The sequence below is a fragment of the Lutra lutra genome, chromosome 14 (genome assembly GCF_902655055.1).
Source record: "Lutra lutra chromosome 14, mLutLut1.2, whole genome shotgun sequence".
Taxonomy (NCBI): Eukaryota; Metazoa; Chordata; class Mammalia; order Carnivora; family Mustelidae; genus Lutra; species Lutra lutra.
Genome location: NC_062291.1, coordinates 46,305,384 through 46,322,581, shown reverse-complemented (window position 1 = coordinate 46,322,581; position 17,198 = coordinate 46,305,384). Strand labels below are relative to the sequence as shown.

The window sequence follows — 17,198 nt, the reverse complement described above, 5'->3', positions numbered from 1 at the left end:
CAATTTTGTTCTCTTTATACCACTTTTTACTAATTGAAATTACCTTATTTGTTTAGTTATTGGTTTATGGTCTGAGTTTCTCTGCCCTCCACCCTCCGAATGTAAACTCCCATGAGAGCAAAGACCTTGTCCCTCTTATTCTCAGCTCTCTCCTCAGAGCCTAGCTCCTGGAACACAGCAAGTGCTCATATCTGTTAAACACATGAGTGAGATAAGAATAGAATTTCCTCTAAGCATTTCTGAACCTTGTCATCAAGACCTAGTTTTTGAGGGTGGCATGGACTATGTTGGAAACAATAAGGGTGGATGAGGGTAACTGGGTTCTACCATTTTCAGGGAAGGCAATAGTTTTGATTGATTCAAGTTAATCCGTCCAAAGTCATTTCTTGTTGTAAAGATTTTGTGAAACAAAGGCAGCCCTCAGGCTCTGGATGTGGAGGTAAGTAAGAGCCCAGTAAGGAGGAACTAGTGAAGGAATGCCCTTGACAGGGTGATACTTTAGGTTAGCTTAAAACCCAGTGTTAAATGGACAAAAGCATTGTAAAAGGTAGAGGAAACAGCTACATTTCTCAGCATGGCCACTAATACATTACTCTACTGGTTAGTAATACCCCGTTACGGTTTAGAAGGAACAAACCAAAACAGAAATTGTGTTTAAGAAAAAAGTGGTTATCTAAAATCAGTGCATAAAGTTAAAAAAATCTGCATTTGTTCTTTTCTTTGTAATGGATTTCTTTCCTTTTTATTTTTCCTTCTGTTTTTACTTCTCAGTTACTTGCTCCTCTTCCCATTTCCATTTCTCTTTGCTTCAGAGCACGTGTTTACTATGATTCAAAGATGGTTTACCGAAGCTCTTGCTGCGAAGTAGCCACTGCGTGGTCCTCCCTAGCCCACAGTCACTGTAGTCCTCTCCCTGCTATCTGTATACCCCTTACAACAGAACCTAATCCTTTCTTGGCCTTGTGGCAGGAAGAGTCTCAGAGCTCCTGTCCCAAGCCAGAACCCAGCCTCCTGCTACGTTTGCTACTTAACGTGGGGAGCCCCAACCTTGGCTCCTTTCTTTGAACTGACTCACAGCCTCTTTCTTATGCTTGAAGCCCTAGCCTATTAACCTGTGTGGAACCTGATTTTTCCCTGCCTGTTCTCCGGACTCTGCTCTCTAGAGTCAGCCCCAGCCCTGCAGTACACTCTGCTGTGCACTCTTACCCTTGGTGGCAACACTTATTGACCTCCAGCTCTTCGTTTCTAGATTCTCTGCCCGTATTCTATCCATCTGTCAGGCCTCCTTTCCCCATAACCTCAAGTTGGGCATCCTGATGCCTACTGCTCTCCTGGACTACCACCTGTTGTTTACTCACAGCTCTGTGACTATCAGGTACTGCCTAGAGGGCTAGAATTCCTCCCACTGAACACCTGGAGCTGGGGCCTCCCCACCCCAGCCCCCAGTAAACCTTTTCCTTTTCCATTCTTAGCAGTCCCCCACCCTGCCTTTTCCTTTCCTGAGGGCAATGGGTTTATGGCTTAGTATACTTTATTTGTTAACCAGATAAAAACAAAACAACTAAATATTTTTTATGTGTGCATATATATGTGTGTGTATGTATTGCTTTTATCAAGTTAATGAATAATCAAAGTATAACAGATGTGTGTGTGTGTGTGTGTGTGTATCTTCATACATGTAAAAACCCATACCTGATTCTTCTTACTACTCCTCAACGTTGATTCTACTCAAGAATTCCTTTGGGACGAGTGGCCCAGAAATGCCTGCATCTGGAGCGGAGTATGATTACCTTGTGAATGACTAGACAAAGGAAGACGAGGTGTCGGGAATGAGGATTCAGACTAAGATAACTGGGGAAGTACAGTCCTGAATCAGGAATGCTGAGTCATACTGTACCTACTGGATGTGGTCTACGAAGTAATCCAGATGTCTTTCCCAGGTGTGGTGTGGTACCACCAATGTGACCAGGCATACTCGTTTATACACCATACATGTTGGTGCCTATCCATGCCCTGGGGGACAGAAACTATCTATTTTCACTCCACTATATCCCTAGGATTTAGCATACTGCCTGGCACACCAGTAGGTGGTTAGTTAATACTTATTGAATGAATGAATGAATGAATGAATGAATGAACAAACCAACTAGGCATTTTATTGGACTCCTGTCCTTGAATGAATGAAGGAATGGATGGATGAACTAGTCATTTTCTTGGACTCCTCTCAAACTTAAAATCTAGTAAAAAAAATAATAAGGCATGCGGATAATTTCTTCATTTGATATTTGCTTCTGAGTCAGGGTTTATTGCCCTTAAAAGAGTTGATATTTCAGTTTGTTCTCTATGGATAGTTTGCCCTCAGTCGTTTATTTTGATCAACAAAGACAGGGTTATATCCTTGACTTTAAATTCTAACAACTGTTTTTTTCAATAAATAAAACTTGAGTTCTAGAGTTCTATGTGCTCTTTAAAACAACTTCCACACTTCTTTCATGGAGAAGCAGAATCATATAGATAGTCAACCAGGAACCAATACCTGTCAGTGTTTCTATAAAAATGTAGATTATTTTACATTTAGTTTGCTACCCACCTTAACACCTGTCTTCCTCACTGTCTACCAGAATTAGTTACTAAGTATCCTCCTAATGATCATTCCCTCTTTAGGTCATTCCCTGCTCAGTTTTTCCAGATTTCTCTTTTTTTACATTTTTAAAAAATATTTTATTTGTTTATTTGAGAGAGAGAATGTGCGTGTGTGCACAAGCAGGAGGAGAAGAGCAGAGGGAGAGGGAGAAGCAGGCTCCCCATCGAGCAGGGAGGCTGACCCAGGACTTAATCCCAAAACCCTGAGACCATGACCTGGGCCAAAGGCAGATGCTTGACTGACTGAGCCACACAGGCACCCAGGCACCCTCCACCTGGCCCTATTGAATAACAGAAAAGTACGACTAAAACTGCAGGCTGGGAGCCTTATCCCTGGCCTGCTTCAAGAATCTGCTTTTTAGGGTGCCTGGGTGGCTCAGTCGTTAACCATCTGCCTTCAACTCAGGTCATGATCCCAGTGTCTCTCTCTCCAGCAGCCCCCTGCTTGTGTTCCCTCTCTTGTTGTTTCTCTCTGTTGAATAAATAAATAAATAAGAATCCACTTTTTTAATGTTTAACATTATATATTTCATATAATGTTCATTATAACATATATTTCATATGATGTTACTGTAACATATATATGTAACATATATGTGTAACATTTTATTGTATAACATTATATACCTTATACCTTTCAGGGCATTTGGGGGAAATGAAAGCAGCAGGATGCATATTTGTCATAATTAAGTCAGTTAGAATTCCATGTAAGATGTATAATTAATCAAAATTTTTATTTATTTGATCAAGGTAGATATTCTTCTGAATAACAAAAGTCTTTCATTGCTATACTTTCAAAATTCAAAGACGATAAAACGTCCAATGATGTGCTTTTAAGAACTGATGAAATACAATGTATTTTAATGCTTCTAAAAGGCAAAACAACACAACCCAGGCCAGTAGTTTGAAATGTTGAGTTTCTAGGTTTTTGACATCTAATCATATTTGTTTGTTATGCACAATCCTCGAATAGCCACACTATGAATGTTAACCACAAAAGCAGAAACAGTACAGTTCAACTGTATATAAACATGGAAAACAAACAAAAGTGAATAACTTAGGATTCAGTCACAAAGTTTAGAAGAAACACTAGCATGAAGTCACATGCGTGGATCATATTACAGATAAAAAATTAACTTTTTGACAGTTGCTTATACTGAAAACATGCCATGACCAGAAGAATTGCAACGTGGTTTTTACCCAGGTTTTTGTCTTTGGAAGAAGTCAAACTAAACAATCAGAAAAACCTCAGCCGCGCAGTAGAATGACTTTACATCTATCCCGGAAGCTGAACAATAGTGCTTGTTGCTTATGGGGCCATCAGGAAAAGCCAGCTGTGGATTTCTTTCTAGTACAATTAATTGCTTCCGCTGTATATAAAATTGAAAGAATTGGGTGCTTTAGTGCGGAAAAAGGATATCCTGCTACACTGCTCCTATTTCCTCACAAAGGCTATTAGCGAGCCTTTTGCCATTAATTCACATGCATTGGATTATCCTGTGATGAAAGACCGAAAGGCTTTTCATTTTTATAAGTCTCTTATCTCCTATTTATTTGGCACCTCTCTGGAGATACCTGCTCTTCTCCCAAGACTGGTTAATTGCTAGGATGTCAGAAGGTAGCTAATGACCGACTTCCTTTTCAGAGACTAATTGTGAGCCCGTCTCCATATTTTTTTCTTGGAGTGGCCTTTCTCATTGCTGAGAAGGTATTCGGAGCTACGTCATTGTTTGAAATGGCAGATGCAGCACCCTAAAGCCAAGTTTCAATCCCTGCCCACCGTATGCTCTGAGACCAGCAAGTAACCCCTTTATAAATCATCTGTGTGGACCTGAACCGCCCCATAAATAGTCACTTGCTGGTGTGACTATGTAAATTTTAAATTAGTTAAAAGTAAAGAAGGGGCGCCTGGGTGGCTCAGTGGGTTAAGCCTCTGCCTTCGGCTCAGGTCATGATCCCAGGGTCCTGGGATCGAGCCCCACATTGGGCTCTCTGCTTGGTAGGGAGCCTGCTTCCCTTCCTCTCTCTCTGCCTGCCTCTCTGCCCACTTCAGATCTCTCTCTCTGTCAAATAAATAAATAAAATCTTTAAAAAAATAAAAGTAAATAAAATTCAATTTCTCAATCTAGGCACACTAGTGCTCAATAGCCGCATCTCAGAAGAGTGTGGATATAGAACATTTCCATCATCACAGAAAGTTCTGTTGGACAGTGATGGTAGAGACCATGACCTGCTCAGCTCAGGCCTTGTAACAGTATCTGAGCCCATCTCCTAAATGGATTCTTTCCCCGTTTCTGTTCTCACGATTCAAAACAAATGGTAGAAAGACTACTTTCAGGGATCATGTCTTACTCTGTTTTTTGTTTTTTTTTTGTTTTTTTTTGTTTTTTTTTTTAAAGATCTGATTTATTTACTTGAGAGAGAGAGAGAGTCTGAGAGGGGAGAGAGTCAGAGGGAGTAGCGGACTCCCCGCCAAGCAGGGAGTCCGATGTGGGACTCGATCTGGGGACTCCAGGATCACGAACTGTGCAGAAGGCAGTCTCCCAACCAACTGAGCCACCCACGTGCCCCCCGGGATCATTTCTATGGTTTGCTACTAGGGAAGTTTTTGTGAATGTGCAAAGCACCAGAAATAGAGAACTGCTGTTCAATAGGGATAAAATTACGGTTAAATAAGAGGGATTCTTGCCACGTTACAATAAATAAACTTAAAAATTTTTAAATAGTATAAAATAAAATGTAGAAAATAGGCCAAAATACTAATTGTGATTGTCTCCAGGTAGTAGGACTAGGATTACTTTTTTCTTCTTCCTATTTATATGTGTTTTTTGAGTTTTATTAAATACATATTGCTTTCTTAGTTAAAAAAAAATAACATTTAAGGTACATAAACCCATTCATTTCTTTTATCACCAATTTCAGACTAAGGTAATTTTATCCAGTCTATGTGTCTAAGAGAGAAGTAGTCATTCTGAGCAACTGTTTCTTTAAATAGTTCTCAGCCACCAGCTTTTAGTTCATGGATAGATCCAAATTCCCTTCGATCCTAGCCTGAAAAGCAGAGAACCTGCGTATGGAGAGCCCTAGAGCCCTGCTAAATAGAATCACAGGACGTCTCTCTGGAGGAGATGGCTCTACATCACTAGCACTCCCCTCCCCGATTTGTTGACTACTTTGCATTTGTAGACGCCGGTGCAGAGACTGGGGATCAAGACCTCACAGGTTCAGGAGGCTCTCGTAAGGCTGGAGAAGGCTCTGGTTTAACCACTGAGAAGAGAAGCATAAAAAGAAGTCCTCGTTTCCTAAAAGTTCAGGCATGACCATACAGGTTTAATTAGGAACAGCCAGCTGTTTACAGCAAATTATAAACTGTGTAAAGCAGACCTCAGTGGACACGCCCAAGGATGTTCCATGAACCCTTCCTTCCCCAAGTCCGGATTCAGCAGATCTGGCTTGGCGAGGTAGGGTGCTGCAATGCCAGCCAGAGGAGTAGCCCAGAAGTCCTCTTCCAGAACTTTCCATGACCAAAGGAGATGGCCAAATCGCTTATGGAAAACATCTTTTTCTTTCCTTTTGTCCTTAAAACTTGAAGTCAATCCACTGTTCTCTTGACTGCCTCTGCACCCACCCGGTAGGCAGACACTTCAGAATATGCTAAACAATACGATGCGGTGGGAAGAACATCAACTTTGGAGTCAGAATTCTGGCTGAACTTCCTAATTTTTGACCTTGTGTGGACTTTGTCAACCTCTCTAAATCCCAATCTCTTCATCTATAAAATGGGGATAAATAAATAAATCTAATGAGACAGATGTGAAAATTAAATGAAAATATATGGAAAACAGTTGGCATAGAGTTGACGCTCAATTAATTTTCGTTACCTTTCCTTTTCCTTCTAGAAAGTGATTGGTCCATCAGTGTTTATGTTGAGGGGGAAAAAAAACAAACTGTAAAACTCCTAATGAGCCTTACTTCAAATACAGCCTAGTGCCATTCAGTAATTAGTATGTAAGTTCTGGTTCAGCTTGGGCTAGGCTCCAGTTCTTCGTTCCAGCCTTAGCTCAGGAATTTCCTTCTCTAGAAACCCTTTGCTGCTCATTTCCAGGCTGAGTTAGTGTCCCTCCTGATTAGTCCCGTGGCACCTCAAGCTTATTTCTGAAAACCTGGATCCCAAACTCGATCAGTTTCTCATCTAATCGATGCCTACTTTTCTTCAGGGCCTCCTGAACCTACCGTCACTGAAAAGTCACAAGTATAGAAGGAGACTCTGTAGGGGTCTCCATGGCGATGACCACAGGCAGGACGGAATTGCCCTCACTGCTGGCCTTCTGTCTTGGACCGCAGGCACACCCTGGATGCCTTGCACCCATTCTGCAACTGCAAGGAGCCGCTGTCATTCAAAGTGCTTCATCAGAAATAAAAGATAAGAACTTTGTTCACGGGTTCTCCCTTGAATCTGAAAATTATTTTGAAATAGTCTATTTATACCTACTTTTATGCATCAATGAGACCTTGAGTTAGGCTTAGAGAAGGGGACAGCTGATTTGCAAATGGAAATGCAGCCCTAAGAATTTACTTAGCGAAATGTTTTGGTTTTTTAAATAAGATTTGTATGTGAGAAAAGGAACTCAGCTCCCAGCTAAGCTGCATCAACATGGCATCCTTTTGCCATTTCGGTTCTAAATTTCACAGTATCCTGCCTAGCTATAGATGAGGGAAAAATGATAATCCAAGGCATGTGCTGCTGTGGAAAAATGTTCAGAGTTTTCACAGTTTGACTAACCCATAAATGCACTCCAAATAGCCATTGATTATAGCTGTTTCTTGTGTAAACAGGTGAGAAAGACTTCCATAAACAGTCAATTATTAAGTAGTGGGGAAATTCCTTCCACAAGGAAAGATTTCCTTGTGGAAGGACCAAGGACGGAATGCTGGCTCCCAGGATGGCCAAGAAGAGAAGGTAAGTCCATGACAGGTTATAGAAATCCACAGTGCTAGTGCGTGGGGTCCTGTATGCAGTTAGTGTGGGCGCTACTGAGTGGTCATGGGAAGCCATTTACAAATGTTAAGCAAGACCATTAACTGGCCAGATTTATTTTTGAAGAGATATCACTACCTACTGTGTGGGTGGTGAGTTAGTGGTAGATGGGTGGCCAAAAGGAGACAAGGTCAGAAAGCTGGGGAGATACCTAGAAAAGAGATGTTTGGAGGCAGGAAGGGTCCTGAGGAGGAGAGGAAGGAACAGTTCCCAGACAGATCAGGAAATAAATATGGCGGCCTGTGGTAACCCTTATCAGAAGGAGCAGTGGTAGGAGAAGACAGACACATAGAATGACTCCCAGATTTCCAGTTTCAATGACCGGGTGGGACCTGCCATGCCCTGAATGAAACGATACGAGAGGAGAAGCAGGTTGGGGGTAGAGCAGTAAACTCAGTCAGCACCAGGTCCAGAATTCCTACACAGAAGAGGTGCAAGGCAGCAGGACTATGGGACTGGTGCCGAAACTATGTTAACAAAAATCAGCACTCTGGGGGTGCCTGGGTGGCTCAGTGGGTTAAGCCACTGCCTTCGGCTCAGGTCATGATCTCAGGGTCCTGGGTTCGAGTCCCGCATCGGGCTCTCTGCTCGGCAGGGAGCCCGCTTCCTCCTCTCTCTGCCTGCCTCTCTGTCTGCTTGTGATCTCTCTCTGTCAAATAAATAAATAAAATCTTTAAAAAAAAAATCAGCACTCTGTCTGTTCGGATGGGGTGGCATGGGTAAGACGAGTGGCAAATGGTGGGGGCTTCAGTTCCTCCCACCATCCTGAATCCAGCATGGGCATTGTATTGGTTGAGATTCTTCTGGTTGCAAGAGACAGAAACCCAATGGAAGCAAGCTCAAGGATCAAGGGGAAATTTATTACATCAAGAAAGAGATAGGTGTGGCGCCTCAGGAATGACTAGATCCAGGAGCCTTCGTGTTGGCAGAACACTTCCTCCTCCTCATTTCTAATCTTTGCTTCTCGGTATCTGTTGGCTTCTCTCTCTCCTATGGCAGACAGACTTTCTCTGCACAGGAGGAAACACAGGGCCTTTGGACTAACATTCTTCCGGCTTGGCCACCAGTAAGAGAAAAACCTATCCCTTTCCAAGCTCCAGGTTTAACAAAATCTCAGGGAAAGGTTCTGACTGTTCTGGTTTGGTTACAAACCCACTTCCTGAACCAATCACTGCACCTCAAGGGTACCAAGAGAAACCATGGGAAGAACCCAGCCATGGCCATTCCTCCAGCCTATGAAACAGGCTGACTTGGAGATGGCTGTAGGATATCCAGGAGAGACAGTAAAGAAAATCTGGATATGTGAGCCTGAGGATCTCAGGAGAGCTGTACATGGAAGACATAGATGTCGAATGATTCAGCAAAGTAGTTGACAGCCTTGACAAAATTCATGGCAGAATTTATGCCACAAGCTCAATAAACACATTAACTCAGAATCATTATTACTTAGATCACCCTTACTATGTATTGTGTAGAGCTTTATTTAAGTTAATCTATTTTTAAAAAATAATCTCTATACCCATTTTGGGGCTCTAACCCATGACCCCGAGATCAAGAGTCACATGCTCTTCCAACTGAACCAGCCAGGTGCCCCTATAGGATCAAACAATAAAGTCCATAGTTAAAACATAAATTGTTTTTAAAAGAAAGAAAATATTAGAACAGTATATATAGTATGATTCCAATTAAGTAAAACATAATGTGTGTGTGCAGTTTGTGTGGGTGTGTATACAAGCATGGGTCTGTTTCCCAGATTTCAGGAAACAATGTGAGCTATAGCTACACAGATCTGTTTCCCAGACTTTAGACAACTGTATGGAACCAGTTTTGCCATATTCATCCAAAACTGCTTGATGAACAGTTTCAAATTTTTTTTTTTTCAGGTGAGAGAGCACACTTGAGCAGGGGGAGGAGGGCAGGGGCAGAGAAAGAGGAGACAGAAAATCTTGAGCAGGCTCCACACCCAGCATAGATCCCAAAACGGGGCTTGATCTAATGACCCTGAGCCGAAATCAAGAGTCAGCCACTTAACTGAGCCATCTAGGCACCCCAGGGAAAGTAAAATTTATTCTTCTATCAAAAATGGAAATTCTTGGGGCGCCTGGGTGGCTCAGTGGGTTAAAGCCTCTGCCTTCAGCTCAGGTCATGATCCCGGGGTCCTGGGATCGAGCCCCGCATCGGGCTCTCTGCTCGACAGGGAGCCTGCTTCCTCCAATCTCTCTCTCTGCCTACTTGTGATTTCTGTCTGTCAAATAAATAAATAAAAATCTTTATTAAAAAAAAATGGAGGGCGCCTGGGTGGCTCAGTGGATTGGGCCGCTGCCTTTGGCTCGGGTCGTGATCTCGGGGTCCTGGGATCGAGTCCCGAGTCGGGCTCTCTGCTCGGCAGGGTGCCTGCTTCCCTCTCTCTCTCTCTCTCTGCCTGCCTCTCCATCTACTTGTGATCTCTCTCTGTCAAATAAATAAATAAATAAATAATCTTTAAAAAAAAAAATGGAAATTCCTGGGATCCTGCGTGGCTCAGTCAGCTAAGCATCTGCCTTCGGCTTAGGTCATGATTCCAGGGTCCTCGGATTGAGTGCCACATCAGACTCCTTGCTCAGCAGGGAGCCCGCTTCTCCCTCTTCCCCTCCCTGCTGCTTGTGCTTGCTCTCTCTCTCTCTCAAATAAATAAATAAATAAAATCTTTTTTTTTTTTTAAGTGGAGTTCTTGGATTCAAATATTTATCTTCTTTCAACTGGCAGGCATTTGAAAGCATTATGTGGCATGTCTTACTGAGGCCTACAATGTCCTCTGTGCTCCTCGTCTCCTCTCCTACTGCCCTCTCCTTAGTTGTACTTTCAAGCCTGGGCCTTCCCTGTGCCAAAATCCTTCCCTGAAAGTCTCCACATGTATTTTTCCCTCCTTCTGAAACACTCTATCTCAGACTTTGGTATGGTTGGTTTCTTCTCATCATTCAGACTTCAGCCCGAATATTATCTCCAAGAAGGTCTTCCCTGACTATCCAGCCAAAAGTAGCTTACTGTGGCCCCCAACACCACGCTCTTGTTTTATTTTCCTGTAGCACTCACTGCCTCAAATTATACTGATGATGTATAATAGCTTATTGCTTGTCTTGTCCCTGAAAGTGAAAGCAGGAACCTTGTACACCCTCCATCCCTACACCAGAGCCCAGCCACTCACTGAATGTTTGTGGAATGAAAAGATATATTGCTGGAATATTATTCAGCGCTATAAAGGAATGAGGTGTCAAGCCATAAAAAGACCTAGAGGAAACTTAAATGCATATTACTAAGTGAATGAAGCCAACAGCCTACAAAGGCTACATACTGTGTGATTCCAACTCTATGACATTCCGGAAAAGGCAAAACTATGGAGACAGTAAACAGATCAGCGGTTGTCAGGGGCTAGGGGAGAGGAAGAGGTGAGTAGGTACAGCACAGAAGGCTCTTTTTTTTTTTTTTTAAGATTTTATTTATTTATTTGACAGAGAGAGATCACAAGTAGGCAGAGAGGCAGAGAGAGAGGTGGGGGAAGCAGGCTCCCTGCTGAGCAGAGAGCCTGATGTGGGGCTTGATCCCAGGACCCTGAGATCATGACCTGAGCCGAAGGCAGAGGCTTAACCCACTGAGCCACCCAGGCACCCCAACACAGAGGGCTTTTACTGCAACTCTGTAGGACGTCGGGATGTCGTCATACATTTGCTCAAACCCGAGGCATGTGAGTGTGTCAAACCCACTAAGAGTGAACCCTAACGTAACCTGTGGACTCTGGGTGATAATGACACCTCAGTAGGGGTTCAGCAATTGTAATGAACGTCGCACTCTGGTGGGGGTTGCTGATAATGGGGGAGGCTATGTGTGAGTTGGAGCAAGGAGAATCTGGGCCACCTGTGTACCTTCTGCTCAATTTTGCTGTGAACCTAAAACTGCTCTGAAAATTAAATCTGTTAAAAAACAACAGAAACATATATTGCCCAAGTTGTTGAGATGATTGAAGTGTGTGAGTGAAACATGGAGAAAAATTCTTAACGTGGTCAGGATTGTCCTGAGAAAGCTAGAACCTGGAAAGCCTAAACCCAAACTTTAAGAGGTGTTTTCAAAATTGGAATTCCACATTCTGTGCTAAATTAAATGAAGCAAGTTTCTTTACTGGGGACTGGGCACTCATGCAGCTCACTTATGTATACCGTGACTCTCTAGAATGAACAGCGTATGCAGCCCTTTCCTATGATTTGATCCAGAACCTGTTCTTCGTGCCACATCTTTGTCATGAAGGAGCCTGAGTCCGGATGAATGCCAGTGGTTAGCCTGTAGAGCAGCTTCCAATAGTCAGCTGTTTCGCTTCAGAACTAGTCCAACATAAGTTAGTTATTATCTTGTTTTGCAGATTCCAAACCCCTAGAATCTAAGTTCCATGAGAAGAGCAGTTTTTGTTTGCTTTATTTACTATTATTTTCCCAGTGTCCAGACCAGTGCCTGAATAGAGCAGGTGCTCAATAAATATCGGTTGAAAGAATGAATGAATGAACAAATGAATAAACAATTTTTCTTCTGTGAAAAGGGCAGAAATTCTAGCACAAGGTAATTCTACCAAATTCTCATCCAGGTGGTTCATATTTCCCAGCTCCTTGTGTAATATTTATTCTTGCTTCAAGTTTTCCCAAAGCATTTTTTTCTGAATGGACACATTGAAGGAGTTAAGAAAATCAAGGAATGTGGTGCAAAAATAATGAATACTGTTACACTGAAAAGAAATTTAAAAAAAAAAGAAAAGAAAAGAAAATCAAGGAAGAGTGAGGACCTTGGGCTCAGTTCTCACCTACTCCATTGGTGATAATAGTCACTAACATTTGTGTTGTAATTTCTAACAAAAGCTATTGCATTTAGCTCTCAAAACACCTGTGAGGCAGGTATCAGTACCTTCACTCTCAGGAGGGATGAGAGTTGGTCTGCCAGTATCACCCTGATGATATTAGATCACCTTGATCTAAGCCCTGGTCTTAACATGTCAAAGTCCATGTTCAGTGCATGACCCCCAGCTGCTTCCCCAGACAACCGAATGTACTGGGAAGCTATTTCCCCTTTCTCGGTTTCCACATCTGGAAAGTGCCCAGGGGATTTCTTAGATTCATTCCAACTTTACTTCTATGACTCTATGAGACTCCTTATTTTTTCTTTTTCTCCATCTAAATTGCTACAGCTTTGAAAAGTGCTAAAATAATATCTTATTCCGGGGCGCCTGGGTGGCTCAGTGGGTTAAGCCGCTGCCTTCGGCTCAGGTCATGATCCCAGGTCCTGGGTTCGAGCCCCGCGTTGGGCTTTCTGCTCGGCGGGGAGCCTGCTTCCTCCTCTCTCTCTGCCTGCCTCTCTGCCTACTTGTGATTTCTCTCTGTCAAATAAATAAATAAGTAAAATCTTAAAAAAAAAAAAATAATATCTTATTCCTTCTTGCAATCGCACAGCTCTTCCAAAATCTGATTGAGGTACTAAAAAAATAAAATAAATTATAAACATTTTCTTTCTTTTCAAGTAATGCCTGGAAACAGAATACCTTAACAAAGAGGGAATTGGTTTCGTTAAGCATAGTATCCTCAGAAGGGCCTTCCTTACTAAAAAAGAAAAAAAGTGCCATAAGAGGGTTTTTCTCTGAGCTTATTTCAAAACAAAGGCATGGAAGAAAATACACCAACTTTTCTGGAAATGAAGCCATTTAGAACAGAATAAAAATAAATAAATCCAAAATATTTAATCACATAGTAGCTAAATAAATAAACTTTTCCAAAAAGAAAAGGCAAAGCCTGGTCTTCACTTTATTATTTACCTGGTAAATTCCCTTTGTATGCAAAACATTTGTATTATTCACATATCCTTGTCTGTTTAAACAAAGCAATTAAACTGCTGTTGAACCACACACCCAAACAGAGCAAGTAAGTTATTTGTGCTTCTTCTCTGTAGGACATTTTGTTTTGCCTTAAACTTTTTTTTCGTCTGTATGGAAATAATCTAGTTTTGGTGTCATGTGAAAAAACTTTACACAGAAAAATCTGTATTTGCTCATCCTTTTTTAGGTTTTATTGGGCTAAAAAGTAGAATTCACACGGGCAAAAAAAAAAAAAAACCCAAACCAAACAAACATGCAAAATATTTTTGTGCACACTCTATCACACTACTTTCCACTTTTGAAATCTTGAAAAAAAAAAAATCCCAAAGCAAAAGTACCTGAGTTGAAAAGCTAACATTATAAAAGCTAGATTCCTAACACAAACACTGCAGACATAAATCACTCCATTGCAAAAAGTTTATAAGTGTTTATAAGTGTTAAATAAACGTCAAAAATGAGGACACCAGAACTATAGATCCAAAGTGTACTCCCCACCAGGAACTATTAGAAATTGTTTGGTGTCCTCGGATAGTCCTGATGTTAACTTGAAATAGATACAACCTTATCCTCAAAGCTACGCCAAACTTGCAAACACCGAGGGAACCCCATATTCAAAACTATCCTCTTCTCCTACTACCTTTAAAATGGTTTTTGTGTGTGTGTTTCGGTAAATTAAAGAGTCCCTCAGAATCGACACTCACTCTCTCTGAGATGTAGAAAAACAGATTCAGTAAATGACCATGATGAAGTCCTTCTTCGAGATGCTTCACTTTTCTTTTTAATGATCATGTACTTTTTTAATGATTGCACGGGCATGTGTGCGTCCATTTGCGCCTAACTCCTTTTAAAAGATATTTTTGGAAACTTAACCCTTGGGAACTGTTTTTCCTTTCCTCTAGACCAGTCCCTGAAAACGTGTTTTTGTTTTCATTTTTGCTTTAAGAAAAAACCTGTCTAGAGCTTTTCTTTACAACCAACAACCTCCTTATCCCTATATATTTGAACTTTCCAAAAATAACAGAATGCTCCAAGGTACTTGTTTGCAACTCCTGAAAAATCTCCAGTCACTCCCAGCAGATTCTACTGTCTGGTACTTTAGATTCACCTTCTTACTGCACCACAGGTAAAGAAGGGCCCGGTGGCAAGAGCACAATTATGTACGAGACACAGCTTCACCCTTGGAAAAAAAACACGGGCCTCCTGCTAGGGCCGCATCCTGCTGCTTCCTTCTCCCTCACGGAGAAGGAACACACTCAGGGAGAAAGACAGTCCCCTGGAAGCCTCAGTTCTCAGAAGAAAAAAAATGTTCTAATGTATTCTCGTAAAACATGCAAAGAGAAAAATCCAAAACAGGAGTGAGGAGAGAGTAGCAGTGAGTTGGCAGAGTGCCTAACTATTGTGTTCAAGTGAAAAACTCCCCCTCAGACTGCCTGCTTCCATGCCTTGTTCCATGAGCATAATAACAGTGCTTCCTGAAGGGAAAGAGAATGTACCATTTCCAGGCTCAGAAACTAAGCTTCTCTCTTTGTCACCTAACATCTTGAAAATGCTTACTTAACTCAAATTATCACTAATGTTCAAAGAAGTTTGAAGACCCAAGACTATTTCAATAAGTACTTAAACAAGTTCTAGATCAACTCAGCTCATCCATTGTCAAACTATGGGCCTGAATGGCAAATGAGTACCATATCAGTCCCTCTTCTCCTCCCAACAGTTGACACCACGGCACGTAATCAGTGCACTGCATTGAAAGGAACCCTTGAGAAGCTTGGTGCAGGTCTGAGGTGGGAGGTGCTGCCAACACTGGCATTCTTACTGAGGCTGGCAGAAAGTAAGGCTCCTCTCCCCATGCAGAGTTCGGGCATATTCCCAGCCTAGTCTGCCATCCTGTTTCAGACACCGTCTCTCTCTTCTTGTCCACAGGTCATCACGCCTGTTGGGGGAAGGGGTGCTGAGGAAGACTTCATAAGTGAGCCGTCCCAGGATTGGGAGAGAAAAACATGCATAAGCCTGGACATTCATGCTCACGAACTTCATAAAGCAAAACAAAGGCTAGACGCAACCCAGAGTCGCTTTAAAATCTCCTTTCACACACAGCAAAGCAAAACTGGAAAAACCCAATTCCACTTTCCCATCACAATTCAAAAAGGAGCTCAACCTTCTGGGGACATAGGATGTCTTAGACGTGAGCCAGAGCCCTTCCTAAAGCCCTGTCAACCGCCCCGCGGCTCCCAGAAGGCACCTCCTAGACGCCTGGACTCCCTCGGAACGCTCAACTCTGTTCCAGGTCTGAAGTCTGATGCGCAGAGGTGGCTCCGTGACGCTAGTAACGGAATAACACTTCCTTTTTTGGCGAGGAAAGCCCAATCGGTCTCAGCTAACAAGCCCTCAGCTATGGCTCTAAAAATACCCCACAGTGAGTACTGTTTGGCACTTGGGTCTGCTTGCCAGACAAGCTCTAGAGAACTCCACAGCATGCTCCAGAGTCTCCAACAGCACCCTGAGCTCTGTCCCTGCTCTGGTGACCTCAGGGAAGGGTGTCACTTCGAGAACATGACTTTTTTTGTTTTTCACTTTGGAGTTCTTGGAATTCTGTTCTGAACATTTGAATTACCACTCCAGCCTTGGATTAATTACTAGCTTGGTTGAGGAATCTTCATTTGGCTTCTAGTCTGAACTATGCAAATACACGATCTGTGTGCAGAAGGAAGGACTAAAATTATACTTCAAAAGGGCTCAGTAGCTTCCTGTCTTTCCCCCTTTCCCCCAAAAGAAACATCAGCCTCCTTGAATCCTTTGTTGCCAGCGGCAGGAGCGGCTCCCGGCCTGTCCGCATCAGACGCTCCGGGCTCCCTACACGTTGATGGCGTGTGCGTGCTTCTTGCACAGGGGTCTGTCCTTCTTGGAGTAGAAAGGCTGCCCCTCCAGATTCACGTGGCAGACCTGAGACAGAGGACAGACAGGCATGAGGCGGGGCCTAGCTCTCCCCACCACAAATGCTTAATGATGTAAGCAGAGTAGACAGTCAAACTACATAACATTTAAGACTCCCAAAGAGGAACACAGAACTAAACTCAAATGAAATGAGATGGAACACAAAAAAAAATACACAAGATGAAGATGATCGATCAATGCTATCCAAAGTTTACAAGAAACCGGTATAAAACCATGAGTCAATATCCACGGGGGTGATTAACATCCAAGAAAATACCATTAGGAAACTAACAAAACATATCAGAAAAGATTATCCTCACTAATATTTAAAGGAAAAATAAATTAAAGCCTCCATGAGAGACCCCTAGGTATCTATTAGTCTAACAAATAAATAAAACAAACAAACAAAAAAACCTTCAATCACATGTTACCTTTAACCTTAGAAGACTAGCTAAAAAGCAAAAAGACAAAAAAAAAAAGTACCAATCAACACTCAACAATGCCTACTCATGCACTGCTAAAGACACAGCTTGGTGAATCAGCTCAGCCTTGTGTAGGGGGTGTGACAATACCAGAGAGGAACTGTAAAGATGTGCCTGCCCAGTACCACCTGGGAGGGGTTCATCCTGCAGAAACTATTGCAAGGAACAATGTGTGCTCAAGCCAAAACTGAAAATCACCAAAATGCCTCTCTACAGG

The 17,198-nt window shown here is 42.3% G+C and overlaps 1 protein-coding gene across 7 annotated transcripts in view; it reads right to left on the bottom strand.

Moving 5' to 3' along the window:
* Nucleotides 1–13,729: 13,729 nt before the first annotated feature.
* LDB3 (LIM domain binding 3) overlaps nt 13,730–17,198 on the bottom strand; it is a 59,919-nt gene continuing 56,450 nt past the window's right edge. For all 7 annotated transcript variants that reach the window (XM_047701679.1, XM_047701682.1, XM_047701680.1 and 4 more), the window contains one exon: nt 13,730–16,508. In XM_047701679.1, coding sequence (XP_047557635.1) covers nt 16,419–16,508 — 90 coding nt within the window. In that variant the 3' untranslated portion in view covers nt 13,730–16,418. The remainder of the gene's footprint in view (nt 16,509–17,198) is intronic.